General features: G+C 40.3%; 1 protein-coding gene across 1 annotated transcript; it reads left to right on the top strand.

Moving 5' to 3' along the window:
• The first annotated feature begins 214 nt into the window (after positions 1-214).
• Positions 215-9,928, top strand: rnd3a (Rho family GTPase 3a). The gene is made up of 5 exons (XM_037272264.1): positions 215-506; positions 710-797; positions 6,565-6,674; positions 7,605-7,739; positions 7,808-9,928. Exons 1-5 carry the CDS (start codon positions 357-359, stop codon positions 8,054-8,056), a joined length of 732 nt encoding a protein of 243 aa, XP_037128159.1. The 5' UTR covers positions 215-356; the 3' UTR covers positions 8,057-9,928.
• The last annotated feature ends 11,897 nt before the right edge of the window (positions 9,929-21,825 follow it).

Genomic DNA, 21,825 nt, shown 5'->3' with positions numbered 1-21,825 from the left:
AAAGGCCTATCTGTCGAGTTGGACCTGTCTACATTTTATTTTACACTTACAACCAGGAGGGGGCGCCATAACGGCAGACAAGTGCAGCGAGTTGCGTGTCGCTTGGCTGTGCGAAGAGGATCACGGAAAAGGCCCGAGCTGGATCCACGCGAGGGGGCGTGGAGGTGAGGGGAAGCGCCACTCATCATTGGTTACCGTCGCCCTATAAGAGCGAGAGGGAGAGGTTTCCACCGGCTTGGAGCAGGCGCAGACAACTCGGCTAGTCTGTCAGCAAGGCGCTGTCAAGCATCCACACGCAGCAAACGTCGGACTCTTTTTAGCTTTTAAATCACAGTCACTCTCCCCGGTGGGAATCAATGAAGGAAAGACGCCCGTGTCAGAAACTCTCCGTGAAATCCGCCATGGATCCTAGTCCGAGTGTCAAGTGTAAGATCGTGGTGGTGGGAGACAGCCAGTGTGGGAAGACAGCGCTGCTTCACGTGTTCGCCAAGGACTGTTTCCCTGAGGTAAGAACCTTTAGCGGCATGCATGATGTGAATTCCAGAGCACAAATAAACCTTGGATGCTGCAGTAACGATGACCGTGCACTCATCCTCCATTCTATGATGCGTGGATGTGCAATCCATGGGATGAGAGATTTAGGGCGTGCATGCGTGCGGTGATGCGGCGATTCTCGTCCTAATATTGCACTGCGTTTTGCTCCCATCAGAGTTATGTCCCCACTGTGTTTGAGAACTACACGGCCAGCTTTGAAATCGACACACAGAGGATTGAACTCAGCCTGTGGGACACCTCAGGTAACCAGGCCACATTTGCATGCGCATGAATATGAATATGCTTCAACTCTGACCCCTAACCCTTTCAAAACGCATTCTCCTAAGAGGACATAAGAAATAATGAAGTTATTTAATTTATTTTTGGTGTCAAATTATGATGCTTTGATTGGGAGTCACCTTAGTTTTGGGGTGGAGGGCCTATTGTTCCCTTACCGTGATCACCACTGAACGCCCCTTGTTCCTCCTTTTGAAATTAAAAGAAAAAAGCAATAAACACATTTATAGCTTTGATTCTTTTGTGAGGAATGTCTTGTGTTATGTCATACATAACTGTGGTTTTGTGCTACATGAAAGGCGCATCATTTCTGAAACTGACCTCACTGCTTTGCACTATGAATAGACTATGTTCCCCTAACGCGTCCCAACATGTTGCCTGGATAAAATATTTACATTTTTCTATTAATCCTTGATAAGAATATGAACCGTTTCATCCGACTTGTAAAGTCTAAGTATGCAAACAAAAAGGCACAATGGTCATCTGGATAACACACTTTTGGAACTTTGCCTAGTTTTGAGAAAAGTGAAGTCTTGCAACACATGTACTGCCTCTTCACCCCCACCCTGATTCTCTTATTTTGTAGAGTTTATGATCAGGGACCAAATGAGCTGAAGCATCCTGTGTATGCGTGTTTGTGTTGGGGGGTGTAAACAACCCATCGCACATCCATCAATGTCCGAGCAGTGAAAAGCACAGCAGTCAGTCCGTCAGGCGTAAGTGCAGCATATGTTGCATGTATGTGTATTGAGGGGGGGGGGGGGGAAGGATTCTGAAAATGGGCATGGGTGGGGCCAAGCAGCCAGCCAGCTGTTGTTCTTCTCAGGTTTGGAATTCCTCAGAGGTGTTGCAGTAACTTTTTTTTTAGACCTCCAAATATTCAATCTGCCTTAGCAAGACTGCAAACAAAGGTGAATCCCTGTAAGACTTATTTCTTGGAGGGAAATAGGAGAAGAAACATCTGTTAAATATTGGTAGCATTTGAAATTCCTTCACGCCCACTGTTTGTGTGACTTGGGAAAGGCGAAGAAAAGGAAAGGAAAGGAAAAAAGAAAGCATGTTTTGTAGCACTGTGATGGCTTGTCGCCCGGAGCCATTTTTCCTTTCTCTAACTTTCATAGAACTATGTTTGCATCTTTCAATGTGTTTGAGGAGGTGTTTCCTTTGACATTGTGAGATGTCAACCTGACTCCACCTCATATTAAACACCCACCCAAGCTCACAAACACTTGCTGATAGAGCCACCCAATCGATCCATTATGAGCTATGTCCAAGCATGCACTAGAACAAAGACCGCCGGGCTTAGATAAAGACCAAAGCACACAAATGGAGTCAAACAAAATCTCTGATCCCCCACCCCCTTTCTAGAAAACACCTACACACATATGGTGGTTGTCGGGAGTCTTTGTTGTGTCCTGATGGGCAACCTAATAAGCGGTGTGTGTTTAACGATGGAGGACTAGATAGGACTAATTCGGGTCATTAAAGGGGAAGTCAATCCCCAAAACCTTCTTTGTCGTAAAATGTTCTGTGAAGCCCAACTGGTCTAAACACGACATTGGGATTAATGTTTTGTTTGTGGAATATTAATTAGTCAAAATCCACCTGTTTTTACGGCGGCCATTTTGCTACTTGCTGTCGAGTGAAAATGACCTCAGTCGCCACAGGTAACAACCAATCACAGCGCACCAGTTCTTTTTAAGCTGAGCTATGATTGGTTGAGAACTGGCAACTGTGATGTTATTTTCAAGTGGCAAAATGATGAATAAACAGGTGAATATTGCTGCTTAACTCATTCTTCAAGCACAATACTAATCAAAATGCTGTGTTTAGACGAGTAGAGGTACACTGAACATATTCTTGTAAAGACAATTTGGGGTTGACTTCCCCTTTAAGGCAGACCCCTGAGAGAAGGAACTGCCTTCCATTTTGCCCATGAGGTCTTCATTCTATTGAGCACTATTTATTTTAAATTGAGTGAACACCTGCAGTCTGAGCCCAGGTCAAAGTAGGACCGAGATCAGCCTCCCGCATCGTGACAAGTATTTCCGGGAATGTGCTCCCTTCCCCTCTCTGCAAGCCATTGTTGCATCGGATCGCATTTCAGGACTCGAATTAGAGCTGCGTGTCTGGCATTCCTCAGACTAAAGGTTTCGCCAACCCCTGGACAAAGAAGTCTATTGTGTCCACAGGTCCGGATCCTTAGCAGGGTGAAATTGAAGTGGCGTGGTTGGCTAGTTCTACACCGACAAATTCAATCATGGATGAATTAGTCAATTGGCAGTAGAAGCCAGCGTACACAAATTGAAAGGCAATGCCCTCAGCCTCACCTTGTTGCGGGCAGTATTATGGGAAAGCTATTTTACATCAAACACTAACTTCAATTGTGGTTTCTATCTGGATAAATAGTTTGTCTCCATTTTATTTCAATCCTATGATTTTTTTCCCCCAGATTTCTTGATTGTTTCTATAAAGGTAGTCATGCCCAACCCTCCACAAAAATAGACTTATTTAGTTTGATCATGTTCAGTGATGCCAAAATGTGCATGTTTTCCGATACCAGTATTCAGACCGAAATTACTCATCAAATTCACACATTAAGATGCCTTTCTGTATTTACTTTGAAAGAAGGCAGACTTTCAAGGAAACATCTTTCATCACAAATAGCCTTAGTAGTATTGCTGCATCCTTATATTGGGATTAATGAAAAACAATTGCATAGACCTTTTGTCTCAGTTGAGTGAGTGATTATATGTACTGTACAAGTTTTGTAAGCCTAGAACATACTTATCTCTTTTTCCACAGATGGTGCAACACCTGTGCATACACACACACACACACACACACACACACAATACGTCCCTCCGCTCAAGCTCGGCTATGACAACTATGCATTTAATCAACAGGTCGTTCCATACCTCTGCTGAGGATAACCTGCATACAGCACACGCAAGGCAGTGTTGTCGACAAGAGTTTACAGTCGGTATGATGGATTGCATTCCAAACTAGTATCGGAGCACCACAAGGTTTGAGGTTAACATGGTCATTGTCATTGCAGTTGGTGTGAAGAGAAACAGGTCCGAGTGTGAAAGCTGGTGTGAAGAAAAAAAACCATTGAGGGCAGGGGGAGAGGTGAAGGCGGTCCAAATTTTTCCTCATTTACACTTCTGGTCTGATGTCTTCCAACGTATACACACGGTGTGTGTTTCTTTTCACCGCTTTGCTAAAAGCACTTTTTTTGCAGAACTGTCTCTGGCCCTTTCAGTCACGGGTCTTGTAATTCCAATGATTGGTTCCAGCAAACTGAAGTGCTGAGGAAAAAAAAAAGGAAATGTGTGATGCGGTTGCGTGTTGAACGTGACAGCATGAAGATGGGGAAAAGATTCCTGTGGTTAATCCCAAATTCTTTCTTGATGTGAAGGGACGATAATGTCTGCTGCTAAGTGTTTAATAATGAAACGTATAAAAACCTTGAACAAAACACATGGGAAAACGAAGCAGAGCATTTTCGACATAAGAATGTGTTTTGTATAGTTCGGGGCATGACACTGACCATGTCATACTTCACTTTCAAATTAGTTATGGCCAAACCAAAGCAACTTTTGCACCCAGCAGTCTGCTCATTTGTGTTATATGTATTTCTTTTTCTAGAGTTATTTCTGTTTTCAAAATGGAGTCATAGTTTACCAAAACCAGTCCTCTGTACCTTGGCCTACAACACCCTGTGGTGAAAACATCAACCAGATCAGTTGAATGTTTTATACTGTACTGTGGTGAGCTCAACTGGAGCCCTTGGTGGAAATGTTTTCATAGAATCGGCCCCCCTGGATCAACATTTGGAAGCAGTAACATTGTGGAACGCAGGGCTGCAACCGGAGCGCAACGCGGCTGAATCCCTCAAACATCACACCCCATAATATTTCAATGTAAACGGGCATTTATCCACTTCTTTAACATGCTGCCAAGAAGATCCTATACCACAGAAAGATCCATCACTGGGCATATTTTTAACACCGGTTAAAAAAATAAGTTCTACAAACAGCATTTATGGTGCACTGTTTGGAAAGACAGCTTTTAAGAAAAAAAAAAAATCCAGTTTTCCATCCGGCAACATAATTCTTCAGCAGAGCAAGATTTTTTTAGACAAAGTGAAGAAAGATTTTTTTAGATTTTCATTGTGGCAGACCCAGCTTGTGGCCATATAGTTTGTTTAAACATTGTTTATGCTAAAACTCTTGTTTGATGCACAATACGGGGTACTCGATCTTTGTACTTATCACTGTCGAGTCAAAAGTGAAACATTTCTGATTATTTTACACCATGGCTGTCACTATCGAAAATTTTTAGAATCGATTTATTCTATCAATTCGTTGGATGCAAACGTATGTCTTAGTATATTTAAAAATATTTTGTCCATTTACAGTTTATTAACTTCTTATTTTTGTTTTTTTGCCATTTGTAGTTTTTTTAAATAAAAGATGTGAGAAATGAATTATTGAATTAAATTTTTTAATTAAAAGATGTTTCTAAATGATAACTCGAAAAATGATGCGATCCATTTGATAATTGAATTGTTTTTGCTTAATTTGGACACTTCTGTTTTCCATCCACAAAGGATGGATGACAAGCCCTATTTCACATGCTCCCTCAAGTAACTCTGGTTCTCCCGATGGGTGACTGGGTTCATGTATTCATCAGCCAGTGTCGCTGTTTTATTTCACCTGAAAGGAAGCACGAGTTGTTTGAATGGTGCCCCTCCCCCTCCATTGTGGCCCACCAAGACTGTTTGAATCAAGAGAGTCTAATGTGTGTGACTTTGTGTGCATTCCTGGCTGCTCACTGTTTGGAAACGGACCTCCCAGGGGAGACTTGAATTCCCCATAACAAAATTCCCCAGATTTTTTGCAGCCAATTGTGTGTGGTCGGCCATAACTTGTCATGTGATCTTGACTCACCTTGACATTACACAACCCCTACCCCTCCCCCCAACACTTCCTGATCATGATGTCTGTTGGGGCGAAAGGGCGTCTCCGTCGCATATGGCTTCAATTTGAGGTGGGAGTAGTTCCCTCACTCTGAGGTTCTATTTTTCTGCAGGGTTTTTTTCCTGAGAAAGATCTTGTCATAGTCAGCACATTTTTTTGTGTTATTTGTTTTGCTCTCTCAGTTGCTATGGATTATGTCATGCAATCAATTGAAGTACATTCCTTTCTATGGTCATTGTTTTTTAGAGATCGGGAATGGGCTCCTCCCTTAAGTGAGGAGGACTTCACACTATTCCTGTCTGATCCCGGCTGATTTCCTTTTTTCTTTCCCAATGACACGAGATCCCAGATTGGCTGATCCCAAAATAGCTTCTACAGTAAACGAATTACGAAACATGTCTTTGCCTTAGTTTGCTCCCGTTCTTCATTCTCTTTGTATATACTATCAATTAAGCTTGCTCGCTAGAAGAAATCTGCCAGATCAATGGTTTTCTACTATTTTTAATGTTCTCTCTAGAACACTTGACCAAAATTCTCAAATGGATCAATTCACAAACCGACTGGACAGGTTTGAGAAATATCGTACGACTATGACGATACTGAAATTTCCCCAGCAACAATGATAAGGTGGTTTGTGTCTGTCTGTTTGTTTGATTGATTGCATTCTCACTTGAGCAGCCAACGACTCTCCGACCCGAAAAGAGCAAATCATGTGTTTATCTCATCTCCTCTTTTCTCTTTCGTTCAGGTTCTCCGTATTACGACAATGTGAGACCTCTTTCGTATCCAGACTCAGATGCAGTGCTCATCTGCTTTGACATCAGTCGCCCCGAAACTCTAGACAGCGTTCTGAAGAAGGTCAGTTGTCTTTGATTAAATTGTCTTTTGTGTGTGTCAACAATGCAGACTTTGGTTGTGTTTGATCTGCTGGCAAGAAGCCTGTCTGGATCAAAAGTCTGAAGTCAAGTCAAGATGTCACGTGGAACTCGGTTACTTAGCTGAAAGAAGGAAGTGACACAATTCCACTGATGTGATATGGAAGTGTGGAGCAGCTGTGGTTTTTATCTGCTGATTGTGATTGTTCTGGCTGACGTCCACACGTTATGGTGTAAATCACATCGATCATCAGACTGGTGGAATGTCTGCTTCTCAGAAACAGGATTACTCAAGAAATGCTAAGGGTATTTCCACGAAATAAAAACCTGCTACTATTTGTGTTATACTTGTTCGTTGTTGCACTTCCGTAAAAGTTACAGCATGGAGTTTTTGCTGCGAAGCACTGAACAATGTTCTGTAAGATTTTGTTTCTGGATTTAGTTTTTCCTTAGCGTGTGCCAGACTTGGAAAGGAGGGAGGATTTTAAACGCTTCCAAAGTAAAAATCTAAAAATATCCAGTTGGGCAGTAACAACTTTTGTAGAATGTGTCTGCCACAGTAGTCAGTCAACATATCAGGTAGGGTTATTGTGCAACACGATTTCCCGTTTCTTTTCGATGAACTTGATCCACTGACCAAGTCGCCTGGGCGAGAGGCGGATTTGGCCGAAGCCCGAAGAGACTGTCCATCCATCACAGAGCGTCTATTGTTGGCAGGAAGGAAACATGGAGATTATTTGTAGCTCCACCTCCACCCCAGGGTTCAAAGCCCTTGGGGCTAGAGGAAGTTGCAGTGTTGACCTTTGCACCTTATAATCCAGCGAGAAATCAACCTTTCCCTCGTAGAACCAGCAGACATTTCTTATATTCTCGCATCAACTCCTTAACTGAGACTTTGTGTGTTTCTTTGCAGTGGAAGGGGGAGATACTGGAATTTTGTCCCAACACAAAGATGCTGTTGGTTGGCTGCAAGTCAGACTTACGCACTGACCTGAACACACTCGTCGAGCTCTCGAACCACCGGCAGGCCCCCGTGTCTTATGACCAGGTATGCTCAAGTTTCCTTCCTTTTAGCTCAGAACCCGCCCCCATCTATCATTGACTTTGCCACCACAGGGCTCCAGCATGGCCAAGCAGATCTCTGCGCCATACATCGAGTGCTCATCTCAGCAATCGGAGAACAGCGTGCGGGACATTTTCCACGTGGCCACGCTGGCTTGCATCAACAAAAATGGCAAAAATGTCAAGCGCAGCAAGACCGCCCGTGCCAGCAAGAGGACTTCCCACATGCCTGGTAGACCCGACCTGACAGCTGTAGCCTCAGACCTCCGCAAGGACAAGGCCAGAAGTTGCTCTGTCATGTGACTGAGGGGGAAGAGCCTGACGGGATTGGGGACTGAACATGGAGCAGCCAGGAAGAAACTACAGGGAAGGCTTCTTTCCCGCATGGGAAAGACCTGTTTTGTGTCTGGAAAGTCAATGCATCTACAAGTTTATGGAATACACCGCACCAATGACGAGTCAAAGTCCGGCTGTCGAGGAAGCTATCTATCAGCGTGCCACCTGCTGGGGAAGTTGGTTATATCCTGCTTCCTGCGGGAGAACAAAGCTGAGGCAGGTCACGCCCACAAGAACTAAGTTGGAGAAGTGATGTCATTGGAACCCTCATAAGAACATGTGACATGTGGGTGGGTCGCAACAAAAAGGGGCAAAGAGGTGCTGATGTGGTTGATGCTGAGCTTCAGAGTAACACATTGTCCGTCAAGTCATGGCAGCCCTGCACAACAAAGCTGCTGTTTGTCCCGTCTGCGATATGTTGTAAAATGTGAAGTCCTTGGTGATGAACTTTCCCATGATTGGTTGTTCTGGAAATTGCATGTCTGCACTAGGGTTGGGTGTTTGAAGTTCGGTTAAATGAAGTCATTTTGTCATCAATTTTCTTATAGATTTATTTAATATTCATTTTAGATGTCAAAATTAAATGCAAAAGGATGCATGTTTCCATATCTTCTGTAATTGGAATTATGATAGTCCAACAATCCTCAAAACAACTAAACATTTAGCAAAGTAGACCACTCGTTAAGGTTGTGAGCTAATCACTATTCTTTGAGAAGTTTGAGCATGTCAATATGTGATAGCAAATCTCCCAAGGTACCAAAGATGAGGGGCTGCTGCAGCCAATAGGGTCCATTCATCATTCCTTTCTCTGTACACCAATCTATGGTGTCAGCAGATATTTATGATAACCTCTATTTGTTAGTCCTGTACCAAACGTTGTTTACTTTTTTTTTTTTCTTTTTAGATTTTCTTTGGCAGCCTATTTGACAGCTAACTAGCTAACTTTGTGAAATCCAAGCCTCAATTGCTACAAGAGGTTGCAACGATTTATGCTACCTTGAAAAGTTACAACAAAATATGCAATGATTGGGTGAGAACAAGTGGTGTTGCATTTATTCATGATGCGTGTCGTACTTGGAGCCATAAAAAGAAGACTGACGACAATTGTCAGTGACCGCCAACCCGATTTCGTGATAAATAAAATTAAGCTTGTAAGTCTCGATCAAGAAGGTGTTTTGTTGTTGTTGTTTGTTACTATACTAATTATTAACATCGAAAATGTTATTTGCGTTGGCTCTTTAACAAAAGCCACCCAAAGTGGCATCTTTCACAGTAGGCCCCGTCTCATTTGTAGGCCAAATGGTTGCTAGCTTTGCCAACTAATTACCCCTTGAATTTTCCATGTGCTACTAGCAAATGGTGTATTTTAAGATTATAATCAATGTACTAAGTCATCAAGCATCGACCTTTCACCTCCAGGAGAGAGCAGCTATTGCTAATGTTGCCTTAATGTACAGTGCTGTTAACATCTTAGTTTGGCTGTTAGTCAAGGTTACGCAACTAAGAAAGATTTGTTCTTGTCTTTCTTTGCACCAAAAGACACCTTGTTTTATCGTGCGTCATCAGGGTCTACACTAAAAAAAAAGTCCATGTGCTGACGGCCAGTGTTGGAGCAATGCAATTTAACTGTTTCACAAAAAAAAAAAAAAACACGGGCAATGACGCACTTGTAACATAAGTTTGAAAATGTCCCAGTGCTGTGACCCAAAACTTTCATGTCGTCTTCTGCCTGCGTGTGTTTTCATGTTTTCTCTAATGCTGATGACACCTTGACAATGTTGTTGCCACAGTATTTATTGAATTGTATATTTTCCTTTTAAAATAAATGAAATTAAACTTTAAAGTGTGGTTGTTGGCTTTGCACACAACATTCTTTAGGTTCATTGCATTTTTTTTTCTTTATTCAAAAACACCTGTCTTTCATTTGGAGCAAACAGGATGTTGGAGAATACAATTAACTGTGAAAACAAACCTGCATGTGCTTAGGGAAAAAAAGCTGTGTAGTGAATTTTTGGAACATTAAATCACTTTATTCAAGGTCAACATGACCTTTGACCCATTTGCTCACTAAACCATTTGTACAACACAGGACTAACACTATTTTGGATTGAGTGGAAATGTGTGTTTCTACGCTACAGAGCACAGTTGAAACTTTTTCACCACTGCAGTAAGTTTGTTGGACCATGCGGGTTTTCATTATTCTGTCTCTGTGCACTTGCACAGTTGATATGAAATAAAACAAGGGGGGTAGAAAGTATTTCGACAATGATACGATTATTTAAATCTTATGTTAGGATGCCAAATGTTTTTTTCTTAGTCCACAGAAAGGCCCTTGGCAAGTCTTTACTTCAGCCACTCTTACTTGATGCTTGTTTGACTCTTTTTGCCTTCACATTTGTTTTATATGAATGATTATTACATAGATGAGTGGTTCTTAGAAAGTGTGGTCAAATGCTAACACACTAATACCAGGCTGCACACCAATTGTTTTTTATTTTTTATCGTTTTATTTTTCTTATTTAAGATTTTTTTGTGGGGGGGACTAACCTAATTTTTCGTGGAAAATCTGTGTTGGAGGGTTAGAGACACGGGCATTATTTCCATTTATCCTGGGTCTTATACTGCCCAATACTACAACGTGAGTCGGGATAGTAATTTTTATGCTGATTTGGAATGACATGCAGTACAAACACAGGACTTCAATAATACAAAAATGAAGTGATTGAAAAAAAAATACAACAAATGAGAACTTGAACTTAATGTTGATGTTATACATTATATAAAAATATTGGTTTTGTTGTTTTGCTTCAAACCCTTTGTTGTTGAAAAGTGCCTCCTACATTATATAGTACATGCAATGAGAACTCATAAATTGTATAAATTTCTTGTCCATATTTAAAATTACATTTATGTGACCCTCCTCAGAATAACTGGTGAAAAATAGCAGCCAACCACAGGTGTGTGAATGTTGCACATCATGTAAGTTTCCTCAATCTTATCTTAACCAAATTGAAATGCTGCAAATTGGCAGGACTAGACAACCAGTAACATGCATTCAAACAGCAATATTTCATTGTGGGAGTAAAACCAGTTCATTGAGAATCAGCTCATGGCAAAGCCGTCTGTTCGCTTCAGTTCTCCGCTTCATCCTTTATTCTCATTGTTGTGTCTCTGTTTTACAGCTGTGCATGACTGATTGCATGATGCGTGAGGAGGAGATGGGGTGAGGAGGCGGGGGATGACAACACACCACCAGTTTAGGCCTATTGATCCAAGCATTCCATCCCAGCTGCTCCTGAAGGAAAATAACATAATGGGATGGGGGATGTGTGCCGATGTGAAAGCAGTGACCTCAACAGCTCACTTGAGTTCCCTATCACAATGGCAGCTCTCCATCACAGTGATGGATGCTCATTGTGGTGTCACTTGTAACACGTAGGCTCATCTAAACTCATTAATTCCTCAATCAGTACGGATGAGTAGCTTGTTCAATTCCACCAAAATGGTGAAAAATAGTCTTGTCTCGAAGCAGCCTGCAGTTGATAGATGAAGGGATGCGTCTTATAACAAAAGCTAATTCACATTTAATTGGTAGGAAATGTAAAGGCATCTTACAGGAGAGGAACATGCTGTATGTCATTAACTTAAATCACATACGGTGAGCCCTAATTTGAAAAAAAAAAAATGACACTTGGGTGTAATCACGCTTGTGTGAAAATTAAAAATAGGTTAAGAGTGATTTTATTGTATCCAATCTGACTGTATTTGAAAATATTTGTATGATGACCCTGGGACAGGTTTCTATATCCATGATTGCACATCAGTTTTCTTATTATTTGTATTTCATTACTTGTATTTCCATTAATACCAGTATGTTTCCTCCCTGGTTGAAATCCTGCTTCTTCTGTAAGGAATGCAGGGTTCACTTTGAACACTTAAGTGTGCTTCCTAAGCCAATAAAGTTTTTTTTTTTACAGACTCCGTGATGAAAGCTAGTCTGTATATTAACCTCAGGCAGTGCCACTCACGCCATGTGATGTCTGTCTGTCTAGTTAACACCTGACCTCCACCGACCACCTCCTCCTCATGCCCTCATTGGAAGCAGCTGCACATCACAAGACCTCAATCCTGCACGTTTGCAACCAGGATTCTGGTCTATTTGTTTTGTGAACACTCTAAACGTAGACCTACTTAAGTGGCTTTTTGTGCCAGCGCAGCTCACCCGAGGGTGGTTTTAAGACCAGATTTGGGCTCATGTGCTCTGCTTTGGCCAGATTCCTCACTTATTACAGTATCTGGGTCAGGCAAGGAGTCATTAGGACCTAGCCACAGAACGCAGGATGAATGATAGCAGTCACTAGATTGCCGACTACTTGAAAGAAAAAAGACTGATATATCTGTCAAAACAGGTTAGGGCATGATTCAATGTTTAACTAAAATTCCCCACAAATATGAACATCTTAATCTGTTTGACATTGAATATTCTAATCCTGCGTACTCTAAGCAAATGTGGTTCCAAGTCCTTAATTTGGTAATTTTGTTTTTCTTTGCTTATCACCTACAGTCAATGAATGCATCCAATGCTGAAAAACAAAAACAGCAAATGACTATCAACAGTAAATTGCACACAAACAATTCCATTTTACAAGAACCTGCCTACTCGTCCCATTTGGATACTTCTCATCCCACACTTTACAATACAATGGACTTAAATACAGGAAAACCTGCCTGTGCTGCAAGTTTAAGAGTCAAAACTAAAAAGTCAAAGTGACGTCATTGGAATTTTCCAACTGATAAAAGAAAAGAAACATTTGTGGCTCTTGTCTTAGCCTGTCACATTTTTGAGGTTATACTCAGGGTGGAGTAAGTTTGGGATGTTCTACATATTGCAAAACTAACTCATGGGGTTTTTATGACGGAGGGGGAAGTCAGGGCAGGAGGCTTAAAGGGCCAGTGAACTGTCTATTTTCTGCCGCCAGCGAACCCAACATGCACATGTTTAATGTAAATCTGAAGCATTTGCTTTGTTTTGTTCATGTAAGAAGATATTGACAAAAAAAAAAACACCTGATGCAATCGTGTAAAGTTTCTCGTGTATATTTGTCTGCCCCGTTTTCCCCCCACCTGACAAACTCCTACTTCTCAGGCCTCATGTATGTGGTGAGATCACTGCCTGAAAGTGTCAGCTTACAGCGTAAGGGGGAACTCTGCATGCATTCCGTCTTATTAATGTAGTTTTATTTTTTGGTGCACAGCTCCTGGTTAAGTTTGAGTCATTCAGATATCCTTAGATTTGGATTGCACGTTTGACAGAAAATCCCAACCTCGGATTGGGAACCAATAAACTACAAAATAAAATGTGTTACCCTTTACTGGGTGTATTCCAACAAATTCATTAAAAGTGAATTTTAAAACCATCATTCCAGTCCCGCCTTTGTGGTGATGCTTAAATAAACTGCACCTGTGCAATCATAACAATAGGTTCATGTGATCAGGGAAAAAGAAAACATTTCCTGTTAAAGGGGAGAAAAAAAGTCTGAGCCAAATTGTGCACATTAACCTCATCATCCAGCATGTGCAAGTCTACACTTGTTTCTTGCCCTGATTGCGAAATCAATTCTCAATGTACACTACAATTTATTGAAATCTGTCATCATACCTTCAGGTAAGGCAACTTTATTTTTATAGGATATTTAAATGCATTTATAAACAACACATTTAAAGATGTTTAAAAGCAAAGGAAAGAGTGAAGTTGATTATAAAAATAAAAACAATAAAAAAGCAAAGGTAACCTTTGTGTCTGGATATGTTTTTCAGCTGGTATATATATTTGATAAGTGCTCCTATTGAAAACATGTCTGTAATAAAAAAAGTACCACATTTTATCCGTTAAATATACTGTATTTGATGTGTAAGTTGATAATCAAGAGGAAGGGGCAAGAGTTTTCATTTTTACACGCAAATTGGTTCATTGCACACCATTGGAAACCATGAAACGTGTTGGTACCACTGAAACACGATTCTTCAAAGTTCTGTATGCAGCAGTAGCCTACCTTTCTGTTCTGTTGTCTATATTGTAGGCATTGTTTAATATTTACATTTTATCAAAAGAATGGATGAAGTGGCTGGGGGGAGGGAAGTCTGGGAGTCCCTCCTAAAGCTGCTGCCCCGCGACCCGACCCCGGATAAGCGGAAGAAGATGGATGGATGGATGGATTTTATTAAAAGCTGTGAAAGGTACTAAACTAACTGATGTGTTTCATAACCTTGAACAAATGGCAACAGTGCTTGGTGCCCCTTTTCTAAACGGAAAGAATCACATTGTCGATGTTCGGTTCTGCGCAGGCATAACTAAAGCCAAAAGATGGCAGATGTCCGTTTTGTGGATGGGAAGATTTTTTTAATGTGGTGTTCTAATTTTGAATTGTTTCAAACAATATCAACATGCATGAGTGGAAGGGGCTTCAAAATTTTCTGTCGCTTTTGCAGCGCTTCTTTAATATCTGGTATCGCGGTCACTTGGTTTAACTTAAGTTCTGCCTTCAAATGCTGCGTCAGTGGTCAGGAATTGTGGAATAATGTGTTTGCTGTGGCAAGCTGAATTGAAGTGCACCATTTGTGGCTTAAACAATCCCCATTCCAATTCAAAGGCCTTCCCCATCAGGCACTACTCAGTGTAATTTCCTTCCAGAAATGCGAGAGCAGAAAAAGCAGGCCTCTCGCGCTTATTTTGATTAGCACCAATCAGCTTAAGATGTCAAGCCAACCACCCGTAGCCACCAGGAAACACACCCTAACACCCCTTCCCCCTCCGTCTCTCTCCTCTCCCGGAGTGTTGCTGAATCCCTGCTGTGCATTTTGTTTTGCCTGAACGCTGGCTCCATTTCATCTCATGTTGTGAGGAGACTTCTCATGGCTGTCTTTCTGCTTGTTTTCCTCCGATGAGCCCGCCAGTCTTCTTAAGAAGTCATTAGAAATCCACCATGGGAAATCAAGTCCCTCCAATCCCGAGCCCACTTTACAGTAAACCGGGCCTCTTCTCTTTCTTTAAACTTCAAACCGAGCTGCTCGACAGCCAAAAGCAATTAGGCCCATAGGGGAGGTCATGGAGGACTCCGGGTCCTACAAGGTGGGGCCCCAAAAAAGTGAAAGTCAATTAAATTGAGGAGGAATGGTTGCTCTGCTATCACTCTACACATTTCAAAGGGAGCACACGGGATTGTTCCAACCATCTGGAACGTTGCAGGATAACAAGGCTAAAATTCCCGACGGGTATTCCTGAACATCTTGTCTCATCCCATTGGGAAGCGGCTGAAAGATCGTTTGTAGGTCACACTTTAGATTTTACCTAACGGAAACAGAAAATAAAGTGTAAAATCCGTCCAGTCCAAAATCTCGCAGCTGCAAAATAATTCAAAATCCCTTTAGGCCATGAATAAGAAACGTGTGTGATTATGGACTTAATATGTAGTCATGCTCCAGAAACTCCGCTCGTTTCTTCCAGCAGCAATGTGGGCTCAGCACAGCCAATGCTGGTCTGATGGGGAACATTCTGCAGAAGATAATATTATTTCAAATGGACATATGATATTAAATTCACTTCTAATTCTTACAAATAGTCTCATCTCCGGAGTGCCTACCTACTCATTAAGTGAGAAATTCCACAAGGAAGTAACTCTTCTATGTGCTGCATATATTTAAAAAAAAAAGATGTCAGTTGTTTTGTTTACGATACATCTACACTTTGAGTTTTTTTTTTGTAATATGATAAAATGTAAATTGTCGTGTACTGTACTGTTATTATTCTGTACACGAGATCATTAGTAGTAAATATAGTCTGTCAGTAGGCAATATTTCATTTGCATCTTTCTGATTTTTATACCTGACAGTGTGGTGGCCACAGGGAATTTTGAGAAAATGCATTTCGGCTCAAGGCGGTCGCTTCACTTTGAGAATTGGAGAGTAATGCTCATTGCTGGGCACAAAGTTTTCCAATCATGTAGTTGCTTGGCCCCACTTGTGAGAAGCACTAAAAGCCTTTAAAAGCACATATCTACATTTAAATATTGATAGATTCATCTTAAAAACTGGACTTAAATCTCGCATCCTTTTCCTTCTGTCACTTTATGGCCGCAGGCTGTCACTCACATAGGCGAGCCTCAAATGAAAAAAAATTTCAGGATATGGAATCTTCGGTTGCGTCAGTTTCGCTCAACATCCTGGATGGTCTCGTTCTAAAATAGATCTGATTAAGTACCTTGTCATCAGCTGAGAGTTTCACTGCATCTCTCTTGTCTTCTATTATTCATTATCAGAGTATCCTTTGTAAATATTAAAAAAAAAATCCAAAACCTAATATTGTTAAAAAGTTCTGTGAAACAACTAAACGCATATTCATATTTCTTTGAACAGCCATCCATCTGTATCTAAAAGGGTTTGTGATATAATTTCTCTTTTTTTCCTTGATAGAGGACTTCAAATTGTTAGCAGTTTTATTTATATAGCACAATTCATACACAAAAGGTGCTTCAAATAATTAAAAGCAAAAGCAAGAACAAAACGCCCCCATAAAAGTTCAGGATTTCTTTTATCATGTTCTTGTTTGCTTTACATATAAAAAAAAAAAGGGGTATCATACATGGTGTTGACATTTTATATCCACAGTGCTTCGGGAACTCACTAATGTCTCTTTCAATCACTCAAATCTCAAATTGTCAAATAAATTCCAATTAATTAGTGGGAGATTTTGCACAACACAGAGGCTTCTCTAGAAGTATAATCACATGACATAAGAATACTTGTTTTTACTATAGTCTGAGATAGAAGTTGTTAGACTCTAATATCATAATGATATATATTTTTTATCTATAAACAAAAATTGGGATAACCAGAATAAGCATAAGCATCACCTTGTTGTTTTTTTTTATATCACCATGTTTTTATATCTCCCAAGATATGACTATGCCTTTTTTTTGTAGGTTTTACAAAGTATTTGCCCACTGGGAATGGTAAAGTAATAAAACGAGCAGACACAGAAGCAACAGCTTGACTCCACGAAACACGACAGCGAGTTGTCGTGGCACCGCTTTGACAAATCTGAGACAATTGTTCCACACCAGTGAAGACCCAGATCTGTCACATCTATGTTGCTATTTTTTGGGAGAACACTTATATTTTCAAATTTCATGGCAGCAGCATTGCCCTCTTATGGCTGAGCAGTTTTTCTCTGCGAAAATATTCCTTGTCAGGTTGGGTAAGCATGACATTCTCATCCTCGCTCACGAGCACTCAAACCAGGGGCGCCTCCGGAAATTTCTCATAGAAGTGGCCAGATGGGGACACATAAATTGTTAGGGTGGCACACGAATACTAAAAGACATTTTTATGGGTTGTCTAACAGGGGGGGCGGGCTTTGGTGTCTTGTGTTATAATTTCAGGGCACACAATGGAAAAAAAGTCACCCTAAAAGCTTTTCTTAAGAAAGACTACTAGTACATATAATAAGATTTCAAGAAGGGGTAATTATTTCTTCACAAATTCATTACAGTTTGAACTTTGTTGGCTTGTACATGAACATTTCAAAATAAATATAGTGATGTTACATTGACTGTCAGTAGTTGGCATTTATTTTGCAATAGCAATTGCCAGTTATTTGTTACACCTAATGTAGTATATACTTACTCTCTTGGACGATAGAGACACCAAGTGGATGACTTGTGTGTGTGCGTGTTACCGGATTTTAGTTAACACTTTTCTGAATGGCTTTCGAGCAATGCTTCTTTCCAGCAGGTGTTGTTACTGAAACAGGCTCACAGTATCCTCCCGTCGCTCCAAACATAAACCAGCAACACACCATAGCAGTATAATCCAAGTGAATCAAAAATTGAAATGAACCACAAAAAAATGATGAGCTCACTTCACAAGCCAGAAATTCAAACAGATGGGTCGTTGAGGTCACAATTCGACCGTGACTGGAAGATTTTCAAAGCATACTGCAAAATCCATCCAGTGCTCAGTTAATGTGGGTTAATCCGAGAAACCATAAATTGCGACATGAGTAGTATAGTTTTTAAAATAACAGTAACGTTTGTAAAAATCGTGTCCCTCCCACTTTAATCTTACGAATGATTGCATGCGCACAGACTAACAGTAAACATTTTGAGATGTACAACCATTTGTTTTATTGTCTAAATTATTGTATTATTGTCTAATCTATTTCTATTTATATAATCTATTTCCCCCAGTGGCTGTGAGGTGTCCAACAAATTTTCAGGAGTGGCCATGGCCACCCCTGGCCATCCCCTAGTGACGCCCCTGACTCAAATACAGTATTACATACGTACGTGTAAGATTAAACCACAGTGAATGAGTCTGCCAGTTTTGAGGTTCTGAATTTAAATATTGTCTCCAGTCTTCATGTTTGGAGTGTGCAGGCTTTGTGGGTTTCTTCCTCCCAGTATTTTCATTGGAGTCAATATTATGTGAAATGTCATGACCAAATATTGACTTAAGGATTTTTTCAATATATATTTTTACATTCCAGTCCACTCTGTCAGTAAAATAATTGAAGAGGCTTTCTGCTGTAATGTTTTGACATTTTAGTTTTGCAGAGAACCCGATACAATACATGTTACTTGAAGCATACCCAACATTTTTCACCATTTACAGTATAAAAGCTTTCCAAGTCACTGCATGAGTGTAATCCAGCAGCAATTGTCAGAAATACTCAACTCTTTCTGTATTCTGGCAGACTAGCAGCGTTTTGCGCCTTGCCAAAGGAAAAATGACCGGGCGTCATGATGTGACCCATAAAAACAATGACTAGTGTTACTGCATGTGGGCAGGTGTTGTCGCCACGCAGGTTGTTAGAGGCAAAATGATGACAGGCTGCCCCAAGGAGCGATGCTGCTGATGCATGTGGACAGGACTGTCACTGCTGTCGCTCCCTGTGAACATTTGTAGGAAGAAAACAATAAATCCTTCTTTTGACATTCAGCATAGAAATGGCTATTTTCATTGATGTTGTAGTTGTTTTTTTTAATTGTGTTGCATGATGACCTCGAGTGCGCTGAAATGTGCCAATAATTAAAATTAATCAGCATTATTACATGTAAAGATATGAAAAAAATGACTATATATATATATGTGCATCATCGTAATTATCAAAAAAGAATGGGCCAACAATTTATTTTTAGATTTCAGATTATTGTTTGTGGAAGGAATAAAATCGCAATCTTAAAATCACATTTTTACATGAATATTTGGACTGCAAAAAAAAACATTCATTCATGTTTTACAGTATATAATGCAATCAATATGCTTTTCAGTGGATGAAACATCAGGATTAATGCGACCATGGCAAATTAAATTACAGATATTTTTATCAGACAACTGGAAAGGTGTTGCTGAGGCCTTGGGCTGCTGTTTCAGCAGTGCTGTGTGTCACAACAGTGTCGTCTCACAATGACACACATGTAGCTGACATGTGAAATATGGCTTTGTGAGACCTCATTAAGCAGCAATAGGTGTCACCGCTCATCACAACATTGTCACTTGTGTGCAGTTGTAGCCTGAAGCTATTTCGTGAGGAATAGTATGAGGTGCTGCTGAGAAAGCTCATCATGTATGCAAAGGTCGGAAGTAACGAAGTACAGGACATTTTTTACTCTTCTTAAGTCATGTGATAGAAGATGCACACTGATAATAAAACGAGACATGCAGCGAGAGACCGAGGTCAGTTATCTTGGGCAAAGTCGGAAAAAAAGCCACAGGGTAACGAAGTGCAGCTCAACAGCAAGCTGCCTGCAAGCATGCGACGATTCACCTCCATCTGTCAGACGCCTTAAGTTGTATTTTTTTTCTATTTATGTTCAGCGGAAAAGTGCAAGGCAGCAGGGAAGATATAAAGGCAGAGGTTTAGTACAATATGTTTGAATGGTGCTACGTCTCCCTTGTTGCCGTGAGCAGGGGACAAAGAAAAGCACTCTCGCTGGAATCAAAGTGCTTACCCGTCGAAGCAAATGCATCCACGAGGGAACTGGTTCATGTTTTTCCCATTACCGGAAGATACGACAAGTGCTGATGGTGGAGCTTTTGGCCAGGTCTCTTTTTGTCACAAGCAATCCAGATGTTATTCCTGATTTCATGCTTTTTCTCTACCACTCATTGTCATCAGTGTTTTGGGTGAGCGGAGGGCTTCACCTTGAGCGATACACTATACTATATATATATATATATTAGATATATATGTATATATATTGTATATTATTATTATTTTATTTTTTTTTATTTTTTTTTACTCTTTAATAACAAGTGTCATTCTAGAATTGGAGAACAAATTAGGCACCAACCTTTGTGAAAAATGAAGCATTTATTTTGTAAGTCATTTTAGAGATGGGAGGTGGGGAATTCTCTTCTGGAATGACTTATAAAATGTTTATGACTATTTGACAATCCTACCAAAGTCATTAAATACTGTAAATGACATGTTCTCTCAAGAATGTGTATGGAGCCGTGGAAACATGCTGAACCTGCGATTGCAACCGTCCCTCCATCGTTTTAAAAAGACAACTGTCACCAGGCTTGACAATGTGCTGTGCAAGCTGGTTTACCTCCGGGTTATGCAGGCTGTCACTGTGGTGAACTCTACAATAGTGTATTTGCTGTCATTGCTTACGTGCCCCATGTTTTGAGAAATGTTGTTACGTTTGGTAAATACAGAGGCTACCAGTGGAAGCCACACTGCTTTCAAGCTTCTCTGACCTTGAGGGAACCTTTTGTTGAATGACCTGGCAATTGGGCATCTTTGCTTGAGTGTTTATCTCCTGATCTCATCACAATGCGTGTGGTCTGCAGCTGTCCATCAAACTGTAAGAACGACTGTAGCATCGGCAATACTGACATTCATTCATCTGGCTTTTCTTCTAAAATATCTCAATTTTATACACGATTCTTCATGCAATTTGGACGTAATGTATATTTTGAAAATTTCCCTGCAGGTGAAGATGCAGAGTTAAAATGCACAAGGCTGCTGGGTTGGCAGAAGATTCAAGTGGATAAACCTATTGATTAGACAGAAAGCAGAAGGGGAACTATTGATTGAGTAAAGAGCCCTTTTTGTTTACCTCCATAGTGGAATACATTTGTTAGACTGATAGCCAATGTAAGATTAATGCCACAGTTGCTCTAAATGAGCAGTTTTTAATTACTGTGGCAAAATCATTTTACTTTATGTAAGCCTAGGGTATCATCTTACTAAATTTAGGTGTAAAATGGTGAATTGAGTTTGAAATTCCTCATTTCTTTGCAAATCGTTATCATATATACATTTGTTTTTGTTTGTTTGTTTGTTTGTTTGTTTGTTTGTTTGTTTGTTTGTTTTATAACATGTGAATGAGTGATTAACTGAATCACCAACAACTAAAGGCTTTCTACCTGATGACCCTGAACAGGATAAGCTGAACAGAAAATAGATAGATGGAAATGTCTTTCCAGATACACAATATACAAAATACCAAAATTTAAAACAAAATAATCATCTTTTGCCACAATTATTGTGACCTAAAATCTGTTGACCCGAATGACAAAAAATCTTATTAGAAGGGTCATTTGAACAAGGGTGTGTTAACATTTGTACAAGGGTGTGTGGACTTTTTATATCTACTGAATAAGATCGTTCAGACTTTCTACAACATGTAAATATGGTGAAATATTATTTTGGGGGGTAATGCTGTATG

The sequence above is a fragment of the Syngnathus acus genome, chromosome 2, assembly GCF_901709675.1.
Source record: "Syngnathus acus chromosome 2, fSynAcu1.2, whole genome shotgun sequence".
In the NCBI taxonomy this organism is placed as follows: Eukaryota; Metazoa; Chordata; class Actinopteri; order Syngnathiformes; family Syngnathidae; genus Syngnathus; species Syngnathus acus.
Note: the sequence above shows the minus strand (reverse complement) of the source record. Positions and strands in the feature narration are given on the sequence as shown.

Excerpts from the sequence above, each read along its gene's own strand:
- rnd3a (XM_037272264.1), top strand. The coding sequence starts at position 357 with ATGAAGGAAAGACGCCCGTGTCAGAAACTCTCCGTGAAATCCGCCATG. Across the intron at positions 6,675-7,604 it reads TAGACAGCGTTCTGAAGAAG|TGGAAGGGGGAGATACTGGA; the intron begins GTCAGTTGTCTT and ends GTTTCTTTGCAG. Across the intron at positions 7,740-7,807 it reads CCCCCGTGTCTTATGACCAG|GGCTCCAGCATGGCCAAGCA; the intron begins GTATGCTCAAGT and ends TTGCCACCACAG.